The sequence below is a fragment of the Tachypleus tridentatus genome, chromosome 5 (assembly GCF_004210375.1).
Source record: "Tachypleus tridentatus isolate NWPU-2018 chromosome 5, ASM421037v1, whole genome shotgun sequence".
NCBI lineage: Eukaryota > Metazoa > Arthropoda > Merostomata > Xiphosura > Limulidae > Tachypleus > Tachypleus tridentatus.
In genome coordinates, this window is record NC_134829.1 from 11,113,360 (window position 1) to 11,138,208 (window position 24,849).

Sequence of the window (24,849 nt, forward strand, 5' to 3'; positions counted from 1 at the left end):
TGGAAAATTTAGAAAAGTGATGAAATTAACAAAGAAAATATGTACATTTAATTTTATTTCATATTTTTCAACTTTTCACTTTAATGTACTTTGATGATTTTTCTACAGTTATAATAGAGAAAAAGAAAGTTTTTACCAAAACACTTCAGTTATCTATTTTAAGATGGTTCTATAGTTTATTCAAATGAAATGTGAAAACTGTAAAACAAAAACACTTACTTCTGTTCTTAGCATGAAAATCCCTTTGCATTCAGATTGACTCAGTAAATGCTGTGAAAACTCACAAATAAATCTTGTAATACTTTATTAAAAATTATTTTTATATACAATAGATTAATAACATTTATTAATAGATTACTATGTTTTGTGACTATACGTGAAGTAAATTCAGAATTATCGTAAAAATTTTAAGTGGTCTTCAAAAAAATCAAGTTGTGCAAACATACATGTTACACCAACAAAATTGGGCTATAATTATATGACAAACTAAACTTCACAAAAATCAGTATCCATAGTTTCAATAACAAAGTCTAACAAGGCACATTTCATTGATTACAGTAGCAATCAAATCTAATTAAGTTAAAGATAAACATTAAAAAATCCGAGTTTACATGGTTATTCCATTAACATGTTTCTGTAATTTATAGATATATACATTTTCATAACTTCATTAAGGGAAATACTGTCTTTTTAATCTCATACTTTATCTTATTTGTATGTTGTTTAAGACTACATTTCATTTTTTAATTGTTTATTATAGGCAAAAATATGTCATTATCATCTTACTCCTGGTATGAAAATGTCACCAGCAGCATTTTCAAAATTCCACATGATTACTTCACGACCTTTATATCTTACTTCTACAATACTAGGATGTTTTGGGTGCCATGTTACTGCTGTTACTCATCTATTTTATATGGTTTAAGTTGAGAGAAATTCCCAATTATTGGTCTTCTGAATGACCAGAAAAGATGAATGAAACACATCAGTTAATTTAAACTCATTGCATCAATATTACTGATAAAGAAGACACATATGAAGCTGTGTTTCAAGTTATCCAACATCCTCACATTATAATATAGAAGGACAACTAGGTGTCTGTTATGTACATCAAGGATGTCCATCCACTTGAAAAAATCCAGCCCTAATCACTTAAACATTTATTGAGCTTTCCACTACACTCTATTTAAAAACTGACAGTATCTTAAGGGCAACCAATTTCTAAGGGCAGACCAACCGCCTATTAAGAAAAAAGAATCTCCTTAGCTGAAGATGATGTCAACTCTGCCAAAATATGTATTTGTATGTTAAACTAGCATACTATCATCTGTAATGATGAAAAATGTTAGTGAAAAAACCACTAAGAGAATGTAAGACTGAAGAGGACACAATAATTTGTTAAAATAGTTTCACTAATTTAAAGTCTTCTGATAATTTGCTCCATTGATTGTTGTTTTTCTACTAATTTTTTATATGTTTGTTCCCTGGTCCATTCTCACCTTTAAGTTACAAAAAAAAGGCATCAATACTGTCAGTTCTCTTAACAACCTGAAAATCCTCCATTCTGAGATTCTTTTTCAAGAGAAAGTTTTAGAACTTTGTGGGATAAAATCAATGGAAAAGGAAGCTTTTTTGGAATTGTAGGTTTACAATTAAATATAACATGGGTTTGTTTATTTGCAGGAGCTATTAACATATTTGTAAGTCAGCTTTAAATTAGGACCAGATAATGGTGAGTGTCTGAATAATGGTGGAAAAAAAATAGGACATAGATAAAAGCTATTTTTTTTACACTGAAAATATATTTTTGAAAGATACTTACCTCCTCTCACATGTATAGCTATTTTCGTTCAGTGCTGCTCTCTATATACAAAAATACATCACACAACCCTTGAGCTCCCATGTACCCCACGATCAATGTACTTTAACAGAGTCTTGTACATAACTCATCATGCAACAACCCTCTACCACCAGGAGTGCAACACACTCCTGATGCATGTTTCTCCCTCTATTCAATTATATCAAAATATCACTTTCAGTTTTGACAGAAAATGAAAGTACCAGTTTTCAGTGGAAAAGGAGAGTAGAAGAGGAGATAGATACATGGCAGGAAATTCACAATAGTTATATTTATTACTACTGTATTTTTCAAAATAGCCATAGTGCTCTCAGAAGAGTTAACATTTTCCTAAATTGAAAATGTATTTCCAATAATACTTACCTCCTCTCACACTTACAGCTGTTACTCAAAGGCCAGGGTTTCTTCCTTTGCCCCTCTAAGCATGATATGATTTTTTTCTCACTTGCTCACTCTTTTATACACCACTTAATTGCCCTTGGCAATTTTTTATCTTAAGACATCCTCCACTTACATCACTGTGCCTACTATCCTGGTACTGTATATAAGCACCTCATTCAGATAGTTATCACTTTTTTGAGACTGACTCCATCCTAGTCTAGTCTCTAAAACTGGCTTTTAGTGGGGAAGATGGGCAGAACAGTGTGAGAAGAGTTAAGTACTATTGAAAATATAGTTGAATTTAGGGAAATGTTAACTTCCAATACACACATATCTCCTTTCCCACTTACAGCCAGAATCTCACAATGTGAAGCTGGAGTAGCTGATGAGGGCATTATCCATACAGGAAGCATATGCGTATATCATGGGTATGTCAATAAAGGACTGACACCCAATTGCGGAAACTGTACTACATTCAGAACAGGCATACTCTTCACCATCTACTTAATTCCTGTATTATTTCTGTGTAGGTAGAATTGTGTATAAGTGATTATCACTATAGGCCAGCCCCAAGCAGATAGCATTGAAATTAAGGAGTCTTGGTCCCTATATCCCACATTGGTAGCTAAAACAATTGCATCACAACATTATATCTATATGTGCTAATGAACCATAAATTAATGCATTCCAAGTCACTGGAATCTTAACAAGAAAGTAAACAACATTGAAGTAAAGAAATCTTCTCTTACACCTGAAAAAAACCAAAAGGCAAGATGTTTGAAATGACTGGATCATGTGTTTTACTCAACCAAAGGAAACCAAACTCATCTGGTTTAGAATTACAAACATTCAACCTCACTCCCCAACTGTGTGGGTAAGGTACATTCCATTTGACCCTGGAATTATAAAGTGAATGTGGAACATCTGTGCTCAGCCAAGGACCCATGATGGGACCATAACACATTTAGAATTATGAGAAAATAGTGAACCCTCATCCACGTACAATGTACAGAATCTATATTGATCAAGCAGAAGAGCCATTCACACCCCAACTGAAGAGCAGAGCATCATATATGAACCAGCATTACGAGTATGCTCTCATGTAGACTGGTGCTACTCAAACTAACACCTCAGAAAACACCCAGAAACCCAGACAAAAGGGCTCCCAACTTCACCCTCTTCTCCAAAAGTGTAGAAATTAATTCATTTTAAGACTCTGGAAGAAAAACACCTGCCTACTACTTCAATGACTGGAAACAAGGTGTGGTAAGGACTCTAAAGCTTCACTAGCAGAACCTGGAGGTTAATGTAGATTGGAAAGTCCTGAGCAGCAGTGCTCTGGAAACATTGTAACAGGTGAATCAAGTTTCCTAAATTTTTAAAAGCAAACTGACCCTTATTTATTCAATCTGATAATCAGCAAGGGCAGGCAGGATCCTCTGATGTTTCACTCATGATTGCCCATCAGTGGTGGTCCAGTATAGCACAGTAATACACCAGGTCAGCCTTTAGGTGGTCTTATAGAACAAGTGATTTCTACAGAGCCTGTTGCAACCTGTATAAAGTATACTGAATTTGTGTTTGTTAGCATGAAATTGGTTTGATGAAAGCACACCCGCCTGGGCAATACTGGTCACAGAGTGGGATCTTGTGAAAACAAATTGAGGAACCTTGAGAGGTGGCAGTGAAGACTTGTCCCTGTGTATTATCTGGTAAAATGGTTAAGACATTTATAGGAGATAGGCTAAAAACCTCAGATAAAGAGACTGCCAGATTGGGCAAATAATGTGAAATAAAAGTATTGGTGGAGGTAAACATACCAGTTTGCACAATGACTTCCATCAGGCAACCTGAATAGGTTGCTAAGGGCAAAGAAATGTGAAAAATCTGATTAGACATTCCTCTCAGAAGAATCTTCACAATCAAAGAGATTCCAGAAAAAAAAGTCATTATCTAGAATCTTTAAAGTATTAGAGTAGGCAATAAAGCTATCAATACCCTCACTAAAAATGACCATGATGGAAATCTGACTGGATATAGAAGTGAAAACTAGTGATCAGACAAACAGGTGAATAGGATATAAACCTGTTTCTTCCCATCAGTAAGTATGTAGATTACAAAATAATTTTTAGCTGTGGCATATCAACTAATAGAATGGCTCAAAGATTTTTCAAGTACAAACTTTTAACTTATAGCTCCATTACCTTTTGGCCAATTTGAGATTTAATTACAATTTACAATTCAGTAGATCAAACCCTTTTGACTGATATATTTGATCAAACCCAAAGTTTTGTATATTAATTTATTCTAATCCTGCCTAAAAGTATTTTGATTTGAGAGTAGGCCAGTAGAGATCCCAATTAGTAATAAAATCCAATAGGGTACATGTGTACCTCATGCTTAACACACAAAAATATGATCAATAAAAACGAATAAAGGTCTCAGACTACTTTACTCTAATACTGCCTAAAAGATAATTCCCTCTTGTTTAGAAAATAAAAGAGGATTGGATATGTCAGTAATCTGGATTGATATATTTTTTGTCCATACCCACTAAAAGCTTAAATGTACTACATTAGATAGCTAGAGTTAATATTATTAAACTATATGTAGCAAGTTGAACAGTATTTTATGTGATTGTGTAATTGACAGATTATGATTATGTACTGTAAGCCTAGTTTACTGTTTAGCAGCCTAGCCTATGTTAGAAATTAATGCAGAAAATATCGGTGGTAGTCTTATTTGGAAATAAAATGTTAATCTCATGTCTTGGCAATGTATCTTTCTGTCGGGCAGGATTTTTAAAAGGTTGCTGTTTGAAGATCATGTAACTGATTTAAGAAGTAAGGTATGTTGGGGTTCAATTTTTTGTAGAAATTATGCCTTTAAACTTCTCCTCCCAGGGATTTTGTCTGATTATTCTTAAAATTAGATGAAGTAATAAATGGATAGAGGTGTATAAAAAGCTGTATACAATTCTCTTGTAAAAGGTCATTTGGGGTCAAGAAGGGGCAAAAGCTAGACATCATATAAAGCACTTGTTCTCTTTATGCGTATGTCTGACTTTTATCAAAGTTGAATAAATTAGTATGTGGATAGAAATGCCTGAAATTTATTCATGACTTGTTAGATCGTCAGAGGTGAAACCCTGGAAACATTTAAAATGCTTTTCCTCCCAGGAATTTTGCTTGACTTTTCTCAATTAGATAAACTGATAAGTTTAAAGAGTTGCCTTAAAGTTGTTTATGATTTTCAGGTTAAAAGTCATTTGGGGACAGGAAGAGATAAACACAAGGAATCTTATTAAAGTCACAGGGCATTTTAGCTCAGCATGATACCTCTTTTGTTGATTGTAAATCTGATGTACATTTACTTGATAAGTCTTATCGCTTAAAGGATAGACCAGCTTCCCAAGCCCACAATAAAAAGAATTGATGCAATATTTGCTAAACTAATTGGTAAATTAATTTCTATTCCATTTTCTTTACATTAATATTGTACTGTGGCCTTGGTGCCCTCCAATTAATTTTGTTTGGCCTTGGTATTCTTGTAGAGGGGAAATCCAAGGATAAATGATGAATTTTATGGCCTGTAAGTACCTTCTAGAAATATATTTTCAATACAGGAACACAATGATTTCCAATAAGGTACATTATCTTCCCTTACAAATGTAGCTGGAAACCCATACTGAATAGGCAGAGGGGCTGATGCAAGGAACAGAAATAAGTGCACTTCAAAACCATCTGAAGAACATTCATGAAGCGTGAACCCTGTTGGGAGAGGAACACTTGTAGGAGATTGCACCACTTCAGTACCAGGTGTATTATACACCCAGTGTAGAAATAGGTGGCACATAGGCATAAAAAAAGAGAAAAAAGCACAACTAAAGAGGGCGAGAAAACAGGTTGGGCCAGAATCCAAACCACAGTATACTAGAAACTTAACCCTGTAAAAGAACCGTCTACAGAGAAGAATGTGGGGAAATGGAAAATGGATGTGCTCCAAGATGCAGAGTGATTATGACATGTGGACCATATGTGGCTGGTCAACTCCAGTTCAGAACCAAACAGCACATGAAATAAAACCTCTGATGTGGGAAGAAGGTCAACAATATCTTCACCTCAAGTTAAGTAGAAGGGTTGATCGGCATGGTGTTTTATGGCGTAAAGCAACTAGGCTATCTGCACCAAACATCTGGTAAAAAGTTAAAATTATTAAAATTCATAAAGGGAAATTAAGGTAAAACAAAACAAAGTTTAATTTTTGAATTAAAAGCATAAGTAGCATTAAATCCAAGTTTGTTTGGTGTGATAGGGATTCGAGCCCGCGACCCTGAGATTACGAGTCGAGTATTTTAACTCCCTGGCACTTTCCCAACCTACTCATATGCACCATATGAGCCAGTCTACAATAAACAAAACAAATTGTTTATTAAATGTTTTTTATTATTAATTTGGCATGTAGAGACTGCACCGTACGAGATCTTAGCCAATTCAGACAGACCTGAGTTATGTACATACTGTATTGTTATTATTAATTCACTGTTTCGAGTTGCGCTATACGAGTTAACGGTCTAGCCCAGATAAAACCGATTTGTTTACATGATGAATTATTATAGTAAATTCATTTTGTTGAGTTATCTGTACACAACGATATACCTACTGGTTCAGTTATTTATGTAGTTTAGTTTCCTATTAATTTCACGTGTCAAGCTGTCAACATACCAACTTCAGACAAACTAAAGTTCTCACATCTGCATTGTTAGAGTTAATTCCCTTTGTACAACTATGGATAGCTGACTTATGTATCAGTTAATACCAAACAAAATTGTTTGCACACTACACTGTTATTGTTAATTTACTTTGTTCAGCTATTACAATACGAAGTTCAGACCAAATAAATTTGGTTACACTCTGCATTGTAATTAAAAATCTACGTCGTCGAAAAGTCCACATTTGACATACTAACTAGTCCAAGTAAAATTGCTTATTGAAAGTGTTGTCTTATGACCTTGTTGAGCTGTACGAAATGTCAACCAACCTACACAAATTTAAGTTGTTTGTGTAGCTCATTGTATCTGTGTGAGATGTGAATAATTTCAGGCAATGCTAAATTGCTTGTACAATACATTTATTGCAAATTCAATTTTTGAGCTCCACATTTATGAGATATTGATCAACCTAAACAAAGTAAAGTTACCAATGCTCTGTGTTGTTATTGTTGATTGCATTCTTAAGGTGTCGCTATGCGAATCACTGGCAAGTTCAGACAAAACCCAAGTTGTTTTTGCACTACACTACAATTTCATGGTAAATTATTTTTGTTGAACTGCCGATATATTAAATACAAACAAGTCCAGACAAAGCAAACTGGCTGACTCATCGATTTGTTATTTTTACGCCTCATAGTTGTTCTGTTGATATACGACGCATAGTAGCCCCAAGTATAGATAGATAAGATACTAATAATTCCAGATAAAAGTAAGTTTCGTATTAGTGGCGCATCTCCGCATAAAAAGTAATTGAACCCCCTACATTTATTTCCCTATAATTAATGATAGTTACTATTCTGCTACTGTTTATTTGCTTCTATTAGCTGTGTCGGAGCAACAGAGACAAAAATAAGTTGTATATTCTTATGCTTATTTAAATTTGTTGAGCTTCAGATACTAGAGATGCATTCCAGGCATAGAGAAGTTTCTGATAAACTACATTATTATTCTTAATTCATCTTACCTAGCCGTCGATATAATACATAAGAACATGTCCAGACAAAACACGTTTGCTTACAGTACAAAAGATAAGGACCAACTGAGACAAAAGCAAGTTGTTCATCCACTGTATTGTTATTAGTAATTTGCCTTGCTGAGTTAGAGATATACAACACATGAATCAATACTGACAAAAATTGAACAGCATGCACACTGCATTGTTATTGCGAGTTCATCTACGTATGAGATATCAATATGTCCGTTCAAAGTCAAGATGCTTATGTGCTACATTGTTATTGTTAATTCGTTTGATGGAGCTTTCGATATATATGGGCGTCCTCAAAAGTTTCTCCAGGTGGGGTCAAATCATTGCACAATGCAGGCCATTGCTTTGAAGTTTGAATGTGATGCAATGGTTGATAATTTCTTATTTATGTGTACTTAATTTTGTAAATTATATTCTAATAGTATTATTTTGTAGGGCAGTTTTAATAAATTATTCAAATAAGGTTTCTTCTGAAATTCGAGGGAGGGGGGGGCAAAAGTGTGTGTGTTTTCATATAGCAAAGCCACATGGAGCTATCTGCTGAGTCCACCGAGGGGACCCATGAGGACGGTCGTGTTGATATATCAGACAAAAAGCAGTCCAGAAAAAGCCACGTTCTCCAGTTACCAATTGTATCATTAACTGACTTTGTTATCTATAACTAAAACTCGTAATAATGCAGATAAAAACGATATGTTTATTTACTGTACCTTCATTTCCGATTTACCTGGTTGAGCTTTCGATACAAAACACGAACCATTCCAGTGCATTTCTTAAACCCTTAAAAGGCAGACGCACTTTAATGGAGATGTCACTATATGAGAAATAGATCGTTCTACATAAAACCTAAAGTTTACACACCGACCAATCCACACAAAACTACGTTGCATATGTGCATATGTTATTGTTAATACTTCTTTCCTATTCGCCTACACAGAAAATTCGAACAAGTCCAGACAATACAACTTGTTTATGCCTATATTATTAGTGATAAACCACGATATGAGATAAATGCATCAGTTCAGACTAACAAAGTTTCTTATGTATTGCATTCTTAGGGTTAATTTTCATTGTCCAGATGTTAGTATACAAGATACGGATTAGGCCAGACAAAGTCGAGCTACTTAAATAACTTTGTTCTTGTTAATTTATCTTGTATGTCATATATCGACAGCTCGACAAGGTGAAATAATAATGTAAATATGAACGTTATCAAAAGTTTATTTTGTATCGATTAATAGGTATCTCTTAAACCTTTAAAAGTTAAATTAACAGCAAACGAAAGTGTACATGACTTGGCTTTGTCTAGACTGGTCCGAATCTCGTATAAATGCAGCTCAACATTTCGAATTAACTATAAAGATGCAATGTTTGCGCAACATTGGTTTTTCTGGACTGTTCCGTATCTTGTAAATCGACAGTTAACAAAGCGAATTAACAATAACAGTGCATGCATTAAAGAACTTCGTTTTGCCAGGAAGAGTCTATAGATCACATATCCATAGCCAACAAGTAGAACTAACAATAACAATGCAAAGCTTAAACAATTTGATTTTGTCTCGAATGGTCCGTATCTTAAATGCTTGAAATTAATAATGATGATGCATCGTGTTAGTAAAATTGTTTTGTTTGGACTGTTCCGTAATTAATATGGACAAGGTAAATTAACAATAACAATGCAGTGTAAAAACAAACTTTTTTTGTGTGAAATGGCACGAATATCATATGTTAACTGCCAATTAAGGATAAATAACAAAACTAATAGCTTGTTTCAGTAACTTAGTTTTGATTGAATTGGTCTGTAGTTTGTATATATATAACTAGCTAAAAAATGTGCATTACAAAAAGCAGAACCGTGAGAAAGGAACATAGTTTTGTATCACCTGTTCTTAATCTCGTATATCGACAACCCAGTGAAGTGGTGTTGAGTCCAAACCTTTCACTGGAAGATGGGGTGACATTAAACTGGGAAGGAAGGAATTAAAAAGCGACAAAATATAGATTTCAGTACTTCAGAGGGTTGCACAGGAGTTTCCCTTTATAGCTCCCGAATTCAACACTGTCGATGAACTAATTTAACAATAACAAGTGAGACGTTAGGAGCTTGGTTTGTATGAAATGGTCTGATATTGGAAATCTATAACTTCAGAAAGTGAATTAACAATAACATTGCAATATCTGTGAAACTTTTCTTTGTCTGAATTGGTCAGATGTCCTTTATCAAAATTTCTACAAATGAATCTAGAAATAACAATGCATTTTATAAGAAAGTTGTTCTGTGAGGTCTGGTACGTATGTGATATAGCGACACCTCGGTAGGGTTAAATAACAATAACAATGTAGTTGAAAATTAGATTGTTCCTACCTGAACTAGTCTGCGAATCTTGTATCAGACAGTCAGCAAAGTGAATTGAGAATAACAATGCAGTTCATCAGTAATTTAGGTTTGTCTACATTGACTCATATGTAACATATAAACAGTTAGATAAGGTGAATTAATAATAAAAGTTCAGAGTATAAGGAACTTTGTTTTGCCTAGACTTGTTTGTATCTCTTATATTGACAGCTAAACAAATTGAAGTAGCAATAACAATACAGCGTATAGTTTGTTTTTGGTTGTTTTTTTTTTTTAATTTTGCACAAAGCTACTCGAGGGCTATCTGTGCTAGTCACCCTTAATTTAGCAGTGTAAGACTAGAGGAAAGACAGCTAGTCATCACCACTCAACGACATATCTTGGGTTACTCTTTTACCAACGAATAATGGGATTGAACGTCACATTATTACGCTCCCACGGCTGAAAGGACGAGGATGTTTGGTATGACTGGTATTCGAACCCGTGACCCTCAGATTACGAGTTGAGCTCCCTAATCATCTGGCCATGCCATGATATACTGTTGTCTGGCGATAGAATGTTTAAGACTTGCTATGATATTTTTTAAATACAACGTTTCTCTTTTGGTGTACAAACACAATTTTATAGTCTTCTGCTTCTAACATGTTCTTTTAGCGTAAACTTTAAAACATTTTACTGAGTTTCTAGTTTATTTATCTTACCAAAACGCAATGGTGCTTGTCATTCGATAATGTTGTGAAGACAAAGAGAAAGACTTCGCGCAAAGCTACACGATTGTTTGTTTTGTTTTTTGGAATTTCGCACAAAGCTACTCGAGGGCTATCTGTGCTAGCCGTCCCTAATTTAGCAGTGTAAGACTAGAGGGAAGGCAGCTAGTCATCACCACCCATCGCCAACTCTTGGGCTACTCTTTTACCAACGAATAGTGGGATTGACCGTCACATTATAACGCCCCCACGGCTGGGAGGGCGAGTATGTTTGGTGCGACGGGGATTCGACCCCGCGACCCTCAGACTACGAGTCGAACGCCTTAACCCACCTAGCCATGCCGGGCCTGAGAAAAAGGCGTGTTAGAACACAAATTTCACGAAGCGAAGCCCTCCGCTAGTATAGCGGTATGTCTTCTGATTTACAACACTAAAATCAGGGGTTGTATTCCCCTCGGTGGGCTTAGCAGATAGCCCGATGTGGCTTTGCTATGAGAAAACACACACACACACACACACGAAGTGAATAATTAATTTTATGCTTAATAAATTTCAACGTTTGCTTCACTGGTGATGCAAATTCCATGTAACTATACAGGTTTAAACGTGTATTTTAATGGTAGTGCAAACTTTTTATACTGCTCTCTGTGACAATATAAAAATATTGAACATGCATTACATAACGCAAATTTGACGTGCTTTCTATGACGTAGTAATACTTAAAAAATGTTCAGTACGTAAGTGTCATGTGCTATTTGTGGCACATTAGAACTTAACATGTTTGAGCTTTAATTTTAATAATAATAATACTAATTTCATGTTTTTTCAATAACAGATTAATGACTTAAACGTTTTCAATATGTGTTTCACTGATAACTTCATATGCTATCTGTAACTCATTGAAAACTAAACAGTTTTCAACAAGTGTTTTGGTAGTAGAGCAAAAGTAATGTACTGTTTGTAATACAATATTGAGCAAATATCAGAAAAAAAAACTTTCTCATTTACTTGAGTTGTTTATTCTACAAGAAAGAAAGAAAAATCCACCAGTTCTTGCACATTCGGATTTAACTAGGTTAAATTTACAATTGAATTTAACTAACGTATTTGGAAAGACATATATGTTATATTCAAAATAGTTTTAGAATATTTCCTCATTGCCAATTTGTCGTCTATCTTGTAACTTGCATTGTTCAATTTGTCACCGTGTTTAACTTTCCAGTGTTGTTACAATCATAGAGATACACTTGTCATATACACTATGTACTGAGATACCTTCCTGTTCAAGTTGTTTCTATTTATGCTAGCGTCCATGTTTAATCTTACAAGGTTGTTACATCCATAGAGCTATACTTGTTATATACACTACGTACTAACACACTTTCATGTTCAAGTTGTTTTTGTTCACATTCATCTGCGGAGTTAGTAAGTATTGTCAACACACCCGATCAATGAAAGATACGAATTCTGTTTCCACAAAAGAGGATCCGTCGCTGATTCGTTAAAGTAAAAACTCCTGGCGGCGAATCTCGTCCCGTTTACCTGAAGTTAAAATCACGAGATGTTCTCAGTTCTGTGCTGATGGGTTCTTGAAGATGTCCTTAACAGATAGCTTGAACCGACCAAGTGATAGCGGAAAGGTAGTTATTTATTAACTTATAATACTGGAAAGTAACGGAGAAGTGCAAGGCGAACGTTGATAAGCTAGATTTAATAAAATCCTTAAGTGTTTTTGTAATATAGGTTAAAAACAATTGCTTTTTTTATATAGATTTGTAAACCTCTGATAGAACGACGACGGAGAGCTAGGATTAACCGTTGTTTGGCTGATCTGAAAAGACTGGTTTTAAACACTGAAAAGGAAGTATAAGTTTACCTTTTGCTTTATGTTTTTTTTTAATGATATGACAGAATGTGTGAATAATATAAATATAGGGTCATATTTTAATGTAGCTTAACCTGTATGTTTTAACTGGAGTTGTGTAAACTGCAACGGCCCGGCATGGTCAGGTGATTAAGGCACTCGACTTGTATTCTGAGGATCGCGGGTTCGTATTCACAGCTGAAAAGCCATGGGGACGTTATAATGTTACGATCAATACCACTATTCGTTGGTAAAAGAGAAACTCAAGAGTTGGCGATGGATGGTGATGACTATCTGCCTTCCATCTAGTCTCACCCCGCTAAATAAAGGACGGCTAGCACAAATATCCCTCGTGTAGCTTTGCGCGAAATTCGAAACAAATAAACTGTAACGTCATTATTAGAACATTTAAGTTTCGAAAGATTTATTTTGTCTTCTAAAAGTAAATCGAATATCATTTGATAGTAATATTACAAGATTTACTGTAGTTCCTAATTACAATGTTTTATAATGATTAGTTTTGGTTGAAATAATTGAAATATTGCGCCTTTTTAAACTGTGTATTTTGAATGAACTTGAAACCTGAACATTAATATATGCCTGGTGTCAAAAAAAATTGTCATATTATGGAATTTTTTACCGCCTTGATACAAACAAATGCTCTGAAAACTGCACGTTGATTTATGTTCAAGTGTGAAGAGAAATGTTTTCTAGTTAGGACTGCCAATATGTCCCTATAAGAAAAGTGCTGTAGTGGTATTCAAGTCACGTGTTTAAACATGTTATAAAAGACGTGTTTCGTGAATATAATAGCTATACGTATTAATTCATAATTTACAGGCAGCTATATTAATTTATTAGTAATTTCCTTTTATAACTTTAATTATCCAACTTTTGTGCTTTATTGAGTGTTCAGTTATGATGTTGTGTTTGGATCTTTGACAGAGCTACAGAGTGGATATCAGTGTTTTAATGTACATAATGTAATTAACATTATGTTTATTGTAAGGTGCAGTTTTTAATTACTTGTAACGAAATAGCGCAAAACCAAATAGATTCAAACCGACCCCAAGATATTTGTGTCTCCTGTTGATCACAATGCTCAAAAGTTTGTTATATAACGTGGTAGGATTGTCTCTATCTACAATTAGGAGATAACAAAAATAACTCTAACAGTAATAAGAAAATATCGAACTTAAATGCAAGAGTTTTAGGAGAAAGCGAGGTTGTTTATAAGAGCCATTATAAGAGACAGCGGAAACATCTCTATCAATCATTAGGAGACGGCGGAAATAACTCTAACAATCGGTAGAAGAAAATGCAAAACAATGAGATTATGGGAATATTTCTAGTGATAACTGGGAGGCTTGTTTGTTTTGGAATTTCGCACAAAGCTACTCGAGGGCTATCTATGCTAGCCGTCCTTAATTTAGCAGTGTAAGACTAGAGGGAAAGCAGCTAGTCATCACCACCCACCGCCAACTCTTGGGCTACTCTTTTACCAACGAATAGGGGGATTGACCGTCATATTATAACGCCCCGACGACTGGGAGGGCGAGCATGTTTGGCGCGGCTCGGGCGCGAACCCGCGACCCTCAAATTACAAAGCGCACGCCTTAACGCGCTAGGCCAACTGGGAGGCACCAGAAGAATCTTTATCAATCATCAAAAGACAGCGAAAATAATTTTACGATTATTAAGAGACAGTAGAAATGCCTCTAACTATCATCAGAAGACAACAAGAACATCCATAATAACCGCTTAATAATTCTGTAACCCATAATAACTGCTTATTAACCATTAATAAAATTTAAACAAGTTGATCAATATTTTAACAAATAGTTTTTAAAACTCATGATTAAACGTAGTTTTCGGTTAATTTTCTTGTTGGCTCCCCTTTCCGCGTTTTTCTTTTATCAAATAGTATTAAAATGTTGAAGAACAAAAATATGAACGTTACTTCAAAATCGGCACCACTTACAAAGAACGCCGGAAATCGTTGCGCGATTCTGTTATTCACAGGAACTACCCAGCTACAATGGCGCGCATCACGTTCACTTTTTTTAACAGTTCGTTCACATGCTAAGTGCACTAGCGTAATCGTTCGAACGAATTCTTTTCCTGCTTCTACAAAGCTCACGTAACGGCCTCTGATTTGAAAAGCACGTGGGACAAGGTGTGTACCAGAAAAGAAGCTTTCAAAGGAATTTTTTAACTAAAGTGAAAGAATCAGCTGGTGTTCTATCCCGCTCCTGGGGCAATTCTTTAGATGTCCGGGGTCACGTGACTCTATAGAAGGACATAAAACTAGACATGCCATTGTCACTGGACATTCAAGCTTTATTGATTCGTGTAAGTTGGTTAAGGTCTTGTTTTGTGTACATCACTGTTGCAAAATATGACGCTGCTAGGGCCTAGCATGGCCAGGTGGGTTCGAATCTCCGTCGCACCAAACATACTCGCCATTTCAGCCACAGGGGCATTACAATGTTACGGTCAATCCCACTATTCGTTGGTAAAAGAGTAGCCCAAGAGTTGGCGGTGGGTGATGGTGACCAGCTGTCTTCCCTCTAGTCTCACACTACTAAATTATGGACGGCTAGCGTAGATAGCCCTTGTGTAGCTTTGCGCGAAATTAAAAAAAACAAACAATGGCGCAGCTCGTAAAAAGCACGAGCTTTTTTCTAATCGCATTATTTACGCGTAGAAGCAAGTCATGCTTATAAACCATTGTGTGTTAATTTACTATTCTATAACTTGTGTAGTTACCAGTTAGATTCATTATTAATATATGTGTTGTATTTTTCATCACGGATGAGAATCTTTTCTTTTTTTGTGTCACGTGTAATTGTCAATAATGCCTTACTGCCCCCAATGATTCGTCGGTAAGCTTGAGGGCTTATTCCCTTTAAACTGGGTTTTAATAGTTTTGATGAACAAAGCGCAGATAGCCCAATGTGTAGCTTTACCTTTAAAAACAAACAAACAATACAGTTGCAAAAGATTTTGTTTTTTGCCGACTTTGTTTCTATTCTCTGCTGTCCAGAAGTTCGATATACTTCTGTTTGTCTGTTGATCTTTAAACTGCGCTGTTTCGTTTTTAACGCATTTCTACATAGAGGGCTGTCAGCGTTGTGGTCATCATAAAGATCGATCCCCAATTTTTAAGGTTATCAGTCCTCAAACTTAGCGCTGAGCCATCAGGAGTACACACTATTATATAAAAATAGACTTTTAAAGTCGTCCGTAGTTTTGTTACACGGAGACAAAAGCTTCAAGTGTTTGCAGGTTGGTTGTAATTTAACTTGTGTTGAATTTAGCTAAAAATTATTTTGATTTGTTATAAACATTTAATCATTCTTCTAACAGTTATTGATCATTAATTAAAACGTGCTGTTTCAACAGTAAAAGTAGTTTCCGAATTAAACTTGTTCAGTGAATGGTATTACCACTTTGCAGGGGAATCATCACTGTAAATTAGAAAAAGCCGAAATTTTGGGTTTGACCGTTCAACACCTACAGAGAGTGCATGCACAAAGTAAATATATTTGTGTTTTGATTTTGTCTTCTTTTCCTTTCATAAACAAATTTTATCCGTATAACGTCGCAACTTTTATTATGCAGAGACTTCGAGGTAAAATATATTTATAAAAGTTTGATATAAAATTATCAAGAAAGTAAGTTTTTGTCGTTAATTTAGTGATGTATTTATTTTGTTTTTGGTGGATAAGTTTTCCACATTGTTCTGTCTTTCTGTTTTAGCTTCTTGTGGAATGGGAGAGCACTCGTTAAAAGATACTTTTAAGTTTGGATATGCAGAATGTGTAAGACATGTAACACAGTTCTTGTCGAGCTTGAAAGAAGTAGACTCTGACCTCGTTTCGAGAATAACCGATCACATGACCCAATCTCTAGCTTCTGTTTCTGAAGAAGAACGACAAACACCGTCGGCTAGTGTTACTAGCACTGTCCCAGACACTTCAACTGTTAACGAAGACTCACGACCTGCAACTGTAGAGGCCTCTGAAATAACTGATCCAATTTTTGTCGATCCCGAAAACTCCCCACATACTATTTTAATATCGAAAGATATTTCAGATAAAAACAAGAAAGTTATAATACCTTCCTGCAAAGACAGACTCCCCCTCCTTCATTGTTCGAGTACTCCTCTCACTCACGTTTACAGATACAGAAACAGCTCTTCCATGACATCTGTGTTAAAAAATAACTCGAATGATGATTCGGGCGTTTCATCTTATCTCGACTCCTCTCGTGTTAAACCGAACACTTCATCTTACCTCGACTCTCCTCGTGTTGAGCACGGCATTTCATCTTATCTCGACTCCCCTCGTGTTAAACCGAGTACTTCATTTCACCTCGACTCTCCTCGTTTTAAACCGAGCACTTCATCTTACCCCAACTCTCCTTGTGTTGAGCCTAACATTTCATTTGATCTCGACTCTTCTCGTCTTCAACATGACATAACCAACAGGCAAATTGTTCCATCTCGTTTTAGCGTCATAAAAAGAGCATCATCTTCTCCGATGCTTTTGAATGACGTTTGGAGACCATGGTAGCACCGTTACGTGCATTACAGTTCTTAATAATGATTTTAATTATCTGTAACGCTGTTTTAAACGTGTTTATTTACCCAATTACACTTTTTATGGCCTCCACACCCCTATTACAAGTACTTGATGAAAGTTTGAATAAGTTGCATTTTTGTTTTAAGCGTATTTGTGTATCACTTAAAGGCATTCTTAATAGCGCACACACTTTCTTACTTCTACATAATATTTTTGTTAACAAATACATCTGTTTACGTTTATTTCCGATTTTAACATACTTTAGATAACTTAACATCTGTTTGAGTGTATTATTATTCGGGGATCGAGTCTATAACCGTATGAATTTTCTGATTTTCATATGATATTGATCATGATTTTCTATTCTGGTTTTCCAAGATACCAACTTAGGATTCGAGGCAATGACAAATAGAATCGGGGTATGGGTTTTGTGTATCAGTGTCTAGCGACGCCTCTGGTATTCTTATTAACACGTTAGCTTACGTAACGAAAAGATAGAGGCTTGGGGTAGGGTTCAACACCACCCTTTAGCCATACATTTTTTAAAAAATTGTTGCGTTAATACATACTATGGAAAGTCTTATTTAGATAGATGAATACGAACTACTCAAAAAAAAAAAGAAAAAAAGAGAACTACACATATTTCTAGTTATTCGCTAGGTAAACTATTATAACGAATATAGAAGACATTAATCATCAACAACATACCAGTTAAAAATTGGTGGATTTATTAAATAAATCCTGTTTACGCACATATACAACGAATAATACACACATTTTATGTGTACTTTTGTTCTTAATGACACTTTGTGTATTTGTGAACTTACCAAATGCGAATAACTTATGTACTCGTGATGTTTAGTTATGTTATATACTGTATGGTTTTCTTGAAAGCTAGTTGTCGAAAGCACGTACACAATGATATTTTTATACAATGCTTTTTACACGCAAATATGTCTTCAGAAAATAGGTAACGTATGCATAACGTTTTCAAGCAGCAGTCTACACCCTTATTCTCTGTGAGAAAAGGCGAATCAGGGTAACTGTACTTGTTATTTTTGTATCCAAGTGATAGTTAAGACTAAAAACTTTTCAAGCTATATAAATACGGTATCGTTTTAACTACCATGCTTTTAGTTAGTCGTGTTCTCATATTTCTTTATGAATGTTGCTTAGTCGTCCTTTGTGAATTGTATTTGTACATCATATACACCATATGCATATGAATCTACACCTTTGTCTGTTATTTATAGAAATCTATATAGTTATGTGTTGTATATATCATTGTATAATTTCTTATAAAAATAAATTTTGTTTAAATAACAATACGCCTTCAGTGGTTTTGTTCCAAACCTCACAACACACTGTAAGTGTATCAAGTAAAAATATATGTTTTATTATTTTGTTTCTTGGCACGATCTCTTTATTAGTAAACTTTTTTCTAAGAATGAAATATTATCTCTTGAAATATCCTTTTTATTGCTAAATTATATTTATGGTACGATCTCTTCTATCCATCGTCACAAGAAGGGTAGTACTTGTATCTCAGAACGGCTGGTATGGGTACGCTTTTATTGATAAGCAGAGAACAACGTTTCGACCTTCCGTGTTCGTGTTAGAGCAGAAAATACTACTCTGTTTTGATAAGTTGTATGGGCCTACTCTAGGATCAGATATTTCACAAAGATATACATAAATGTGTAAAATGTTTATGATTTGTATTAGTTATTGCCTACAAATTTACCCATAAAATCTCGATGACTGAATAAATGTTATGGCAAGAAGACAGATGAGTTGACGCACCAGAATGAAGATTTGGTTCATTTGTGTTAGGTGTCAGTAGCACAGAAGCATCTATGATCTGACTGGATCAGTCTTCACGTCATATTCCAGCAGATTGGCCCACTGAATACAGTAAATGATGCATAAATGTACTTGGAACATGTTGATAAGCTGTGTCTGTACATCACAAGCGAACCTCTAATGTTCTGATTTGATAGTTGAGGCCAAATAATCAGAGTATGATGCAAGTACAAGTCGTACCAATGACCCAATGAGGAATAAAAAGCTAAAAGTATTTATCCAACCGTCAATTAAGATTTAAGTAAAGAAACTCCAGATTTAAATGAGAAAGACTGTTCTGTCAGTCTGCCAGTTCATATGGATGGGCCAAGATGATCATCATGAGCTCGCATGGTTACTAAGTATAAGACCTCTGACTGAAAGAAAGTAGAAATCCTTGCTTTCCAAGCTATCTAGTGATATAATGTTCACAGTACAAAGTATGCACTACATTGTTCAAATTCTAATTGATTATTACAGGGTTAAGAAGTTTTGGCGAACTAAAGATTAATGAGATTCAAAAGGGACACTGTTTACCAAGTTATAGAGTAGATTTTCAATAAATGAGATATCTGTTGAGCTACAACAAATGTGGTTAATAGATGCATAGGATAGTACATAATCTGTTGGCAAAACTTGTAATGGTAATTCATAATTCAATTATAATTTTTTTGCTATTTCCAGTTAATTTCCACAGCTGAAAGTGGCAATAAGAAGTTCGAAAACCCAATTGAAAGGGTTACAGCCCTTTCCTTGAGAGCTATCAGATGGTATGTTAAAGTACAATTATGCAGTTTGGTTTGGTTTGTTTTGAATTTCGCGCAAAGCTACACGATGGCTATCTGCGCTAGCTGTCCTAATTTAGCAGTGTGAGACTAGAGGAAAGGCAGTTAGTCGTCACCACCCATCGCCAACTCTTAGGATACTCTTTTACAAACGAATAGTGGGATTGATCGTCACCATGGCTGAAAGGGCGAGCATGTTTGGTGTGGCAAGGATTCGAACCCGCGACCCTCGGATTACGAGTCGAGTGCCTTAACCACCTGCACAACAGAAAATGGTAGTCGAAAATTGAAAACCAACTTAGAGGACTATGTTATCTACCTTTTTTAGTAGTCTGTCATTTGTCATTTCATAGTATAACAAAATTAATAGTTTTTTATTGTTAATGATTTATTTCATTGGCTAAAAGAATCATGTAATTGAAAAAAATATTGCAATGTGCAATGCAGAAATGTTTCCAGTCATTTCCAGACTGTTTAAAATATAGTCATGTGAAAAAGTTAGGACACCCTATGAAAGCCTGTGCATTTTTGTAACATTTTTGGATATAGAGATATATAACCTCAATTTCAACAATACTGAGAGATTATAGGAATATAACTAAACAATTAAAACTAAAGAAAAGACTTTTAGAGATCTTCTTTACATGTAATTCTACAAAAATGCATATTCTAACTGAGGAAAAAGTTAGGACACCCAACCCCTAATAGCTAGTGTTACCCCCTTTGGCTGAAATAACTCTAGTGAGACGCTTCTTGTAGCCATCTACCAGTCTCTGACATCGGTCTGAAGAAAGTTTGCCCGACTCCTCAATGCAAATTCTTTCAGCTGTGAGATATATGAGGGGTTTCTCGCATATTCGCCCGTTTCAAGTCACCCCACAGCATCTCAATGGGATTAAGATCTGGGCTTTGACTCGGTCATTCAAGGAATCTCCATTTCTTAGTTTTCAGACAGTTATTGGTGGATTTACTGGTATGTTTTGGGTCATTGTCGTGTTGCAGGGTCCAGGTCCGTTTCAGCTTTACTGTTCTTATAGATGGTCTCACATGATCCTCAAGCACCCTCTGATACACGGTAGAATTCATGGTGGATTCTATGATTGTGAGCTGTCCAGGTCCTGCTGCAGCAAAGCAGCCCCAAACCATAACACTTCCACCTCCATGCTTCTCAGTTGGTATGAGGTTCTTTTCCTGGAATGCTGTATTTGGTTTACCCCAAACATGTCCTCTCTTCTGGTGTCCAAATAATTCAATTTTGGACTCATCTGTCTAAAGAACATTATTCCAGAAGTCCTGGCCTTTGTCTACATCCTCTCTGGCAAACTTCAGTCTGGCCTTAATGTTTCTCTTGTTCCTCCTTGCAACCCATCCCATGCAACTTAAACTTGTGCAGTCTCTTTCTGATTGTAGAGGCATACACTTTCACATCAACAGTAGCCAGAGTCTGCTGTAGGTCCTGTGATGACATGTTAGGGTGTTTGGAGACCTCTTTAAGCATCTTGCGGTTTGCTCTCTGTGTGAACTTGCTTGGACTGGGCATGTTGGCAGTTGTTTTGAAAGCCCTCCACGTGTTGACTATTTTCCGGACAGTGGAATGACTGATTTTAAAATCTTTTGAGATCTTTTTAAATCCCTTACCAGACTCATAAGCTGCTACAATTTTCTTTCTGAAGGCCTCAGACAGCTCTTTTGCTCTCACCACGGTGCTCACTCTCACTTCAACATTCAGGAGCAAACCAAACTAAATATCTGGGGCAAGCCTCATTCAAAATGCCGAGTAACGATCATCTAATCATGTGCACCTGATGTGATACACCTATGTGTGAGTTGAGCCATTTTAAGTGGGAATAAATGTGGGGGTGTCCTAACTTTTTTCTCAGTTAGAAAATACATTTTTGTAGAATTACATGTAAAGAAGATCTTGAAAAGTCTTTTCTCCAGTTTTAATTGTTTAGTTATATTTCTATAATCTCTCAGTATTTTAAATATTGAGGTTAAATATCTATATATCCAAAAATGTCAAAAAATACACAGGCTTTCATAGGGTGTCCTAACGTTTTCACATGACTATGTGTGTGTGTGTGCACATAACTCTTGGATACCATTAGACACAATGAACATTTATCTCAATAAAGTGCATAAGCTAGTTCGTATGTGAGATTGTGCAAGTAATTTAAATGAATGATAAACATGACATTTAAGATTTCAAAATATCTTCAGACGAAAGTTCGATTATACTGTATAGTTGTATAGTTCGTGTATTCAGACGGCTAAACTGACTTCCCTTATCTTTAGACAAACATAGAATGTTCTGCGTGTATTTTAGACACTCATTCTTATTAGTCAACGTACACAACCCCGTCATTGAGAAATTTTCAGTGTAGTTCTTATAAAGATTAAACTCATGTTTATGAGGCTGTTACTCATCTATTTATCTATATAATATTGTTATTCAAAATGTTAAATCGCTAATATTCAGTGTATCATATTCTTAGGTTTTCATCCTCTTTCTCATCATTACAATATATAATTCCTAATACCATTAAAGGTTGTCGGGAAATTGAGAATCCAGCTACCACAGGGATTCTGAAATTTGTTCAACCATAAACCTTTAAATTTTTCCCAGTTGACTTTCGATCCCGAAGCCTTTTCATAAAGTTCAAAATTTTGTCTGACAGACATAAAAGAACTCACATCATTTACCGTAATGGTGATGTCATCCACATGTTGGTAATGAAGGCAAACATCCGTATTTGTTACACAAATTCCTTGAACTCCTTTATGATACAATATATTGAAGTGAAGTGGTTCAGCTGTTAAAACGTTTAATAGTGCCGACAAAGCATATATCTGCCCTAGTATTGGTGACTTGAGAAAACCATTAAATTTTATGCGACTAAATATATCAAAATAACAGATACTAATCCAGATAATAAAATATTTGCCAAATCCATAATTATGTAAAACTTCAAAAAATTTTGATGACTAACGTGATAATGCGATTTATCATTTTCTGATACTCCTTCTTTCTTAGGATCGAATTATTAAGAATCTAAATGCCAGGTCCTCTGGGTAACCTATGAAAGTCAAAATTACAGATTACAGCATTATGGTCTGTAAATGTGCTCGGAGTTATGTAACATGATTTATGTTATTATTGAAAAGTAAGATTTTATCTATCCTTGACTAAACAATTTTATCATGATAGATTCTTTCTCCACACATCTACTAGTTTATACTGGCTCATACAATCTATCAAAGTAATGCGAGATCTATCGTCATAATACGTTGATGGATCTTTATCCAGATGGGTTTCCAATACGCAATTGAAATTCCCTACCATGACTAACATACTGTTTTTAGGTACTTTTGACAGTAATTCTTGGAAAAATAAGTATCACACATGGGAAACATTTGAACTATAAATGTCCCAGACAGATACTGGTACGTCCTGTATTATAATGTCGATATCTAACAGGCGGCAACCGTTATTCTCGTTATAAATATTATTAATTGTAATATCAGTATCTTTACATATTAAAATAGATACCCCATTTCTACCACTAACACAAAAATCATTATATAGAATAACATTCCAAATTTTTCTAAGCTCTAGAATAGCATCATTGTCCCAGTGTGTTTCTTGGATAGATAGCATATCATACCTCATAGAAATGAACCAATATTTCAGCCTATAATAGTGTACTTTCCTTTACCTTCACAAATGTTTAATGTTCCAATACGTACCATTATGTATCGATGGTGGGTGTTATTATTGAGTATAATTGATCAACTTCTTTTTCAATGCCATCTTACCTTTCGTGATTTTAGTCCTTTTCATTCTTTTCGTCAGAAATATCCAATTTCTCTCTTATGTGGTTTGGATCTTCTTCATTCTTTTCCCTTTCCGATAAATGAAAAGGAAGACTGGTAACATTCCAAACTTTACCCGTATCTACTGATATTTTATGTTCTGCTTCAGAAACCAACCCAGTATCTAGCACAGTATTGACGTTCTCGTCCATTAGATTGCCATTACCTCCTGCACTTGAAGAAAGTATTTCTGGCTCTTCCGAGGGGGTATCCTGTACGTGAGAGATATCACCATTCTATTTTTCTATAACATTATCCTCATTCAAGGTTGTAATGTCAACATCCTCTACTCCTTCTGAATGTGCACTGTAACTGACATTACTAATAAGATTCACGTTCTCACGTCGTGTAGTCTAACTTGTTCAAGGTCACGGCCATCCCCATATGAAACACAACCTTCTGACTTAGGACACTGTAAACGAGGATGGTCAGGATTTTGAGTTTTACACGTTTTACAATAGTAATTAGTACATCTGGCCATATGTACTTTTTGATGACAGACGTAGCATTGAAATTCAGGGCAATCACTCATTAGATAACTTTCTGATAACAGAAAATTACAGACCTCGTGATGGTCATTATGTTTAATATTGTAAAAACCAACACGGCCCAACGGATCAATCAATTTTATCGCATCCCTGTCGCGCCAAACATGCTCGCCCTTTTAGCCATGGGGGCGTTATAATGTTACGGTCAATCCCACTATTCGTTGGTAAAAGAGTAGCCCAAGAGTTGGCGGTGGGTGGTGATGACTAGCTGCCTTCCCTCTAGTTTTACACTGCTAAATTAGGGACGGCTAGTGCAGATAGCTCTCGATTAGCTTTGTTCGAAATTAAAAAAA

General features: G+C 35.3%; 1 protein-coding gene across 1 annotated transcript; it reads left to right on the forward strand.

Annotated features, from left to right (window-relative positions):
- The first annotated feature begins 14,429 nt into the window (after positions 1-14,429).
- Positions 14,430-18,737, forward strand: LOC143250502 (uncharacterized). The gene is made up of 2 exons (XM_076501136.1): positions 14,430-16,460; positions 16,685-18,737. The coding sequence occupies exon 2, from the start codon at positions 16,696-16,698 to the stop codon at positions 17,497-17,499; it is 804 nt and encodes a 267-aa protein (XP_076357251.1). The 5' UTR covers positions 14,430-16,460; positions 16,685-16,695; the 3' UTR covers positions 17,500-18,737.
- Positions 18,738-24,849: the final 6,112 nt, after the last annotated feature.

Bases quoted from the DNA above. Each gene is read 5' to 3' on its own strand.
- LOC143250502 (XM_076501136.1), top strand. From the start codon at position 16,696: ATGGGAGAGCACTCGTTAAAAGATACTTTTAAGTTTGGATATGCAGAA.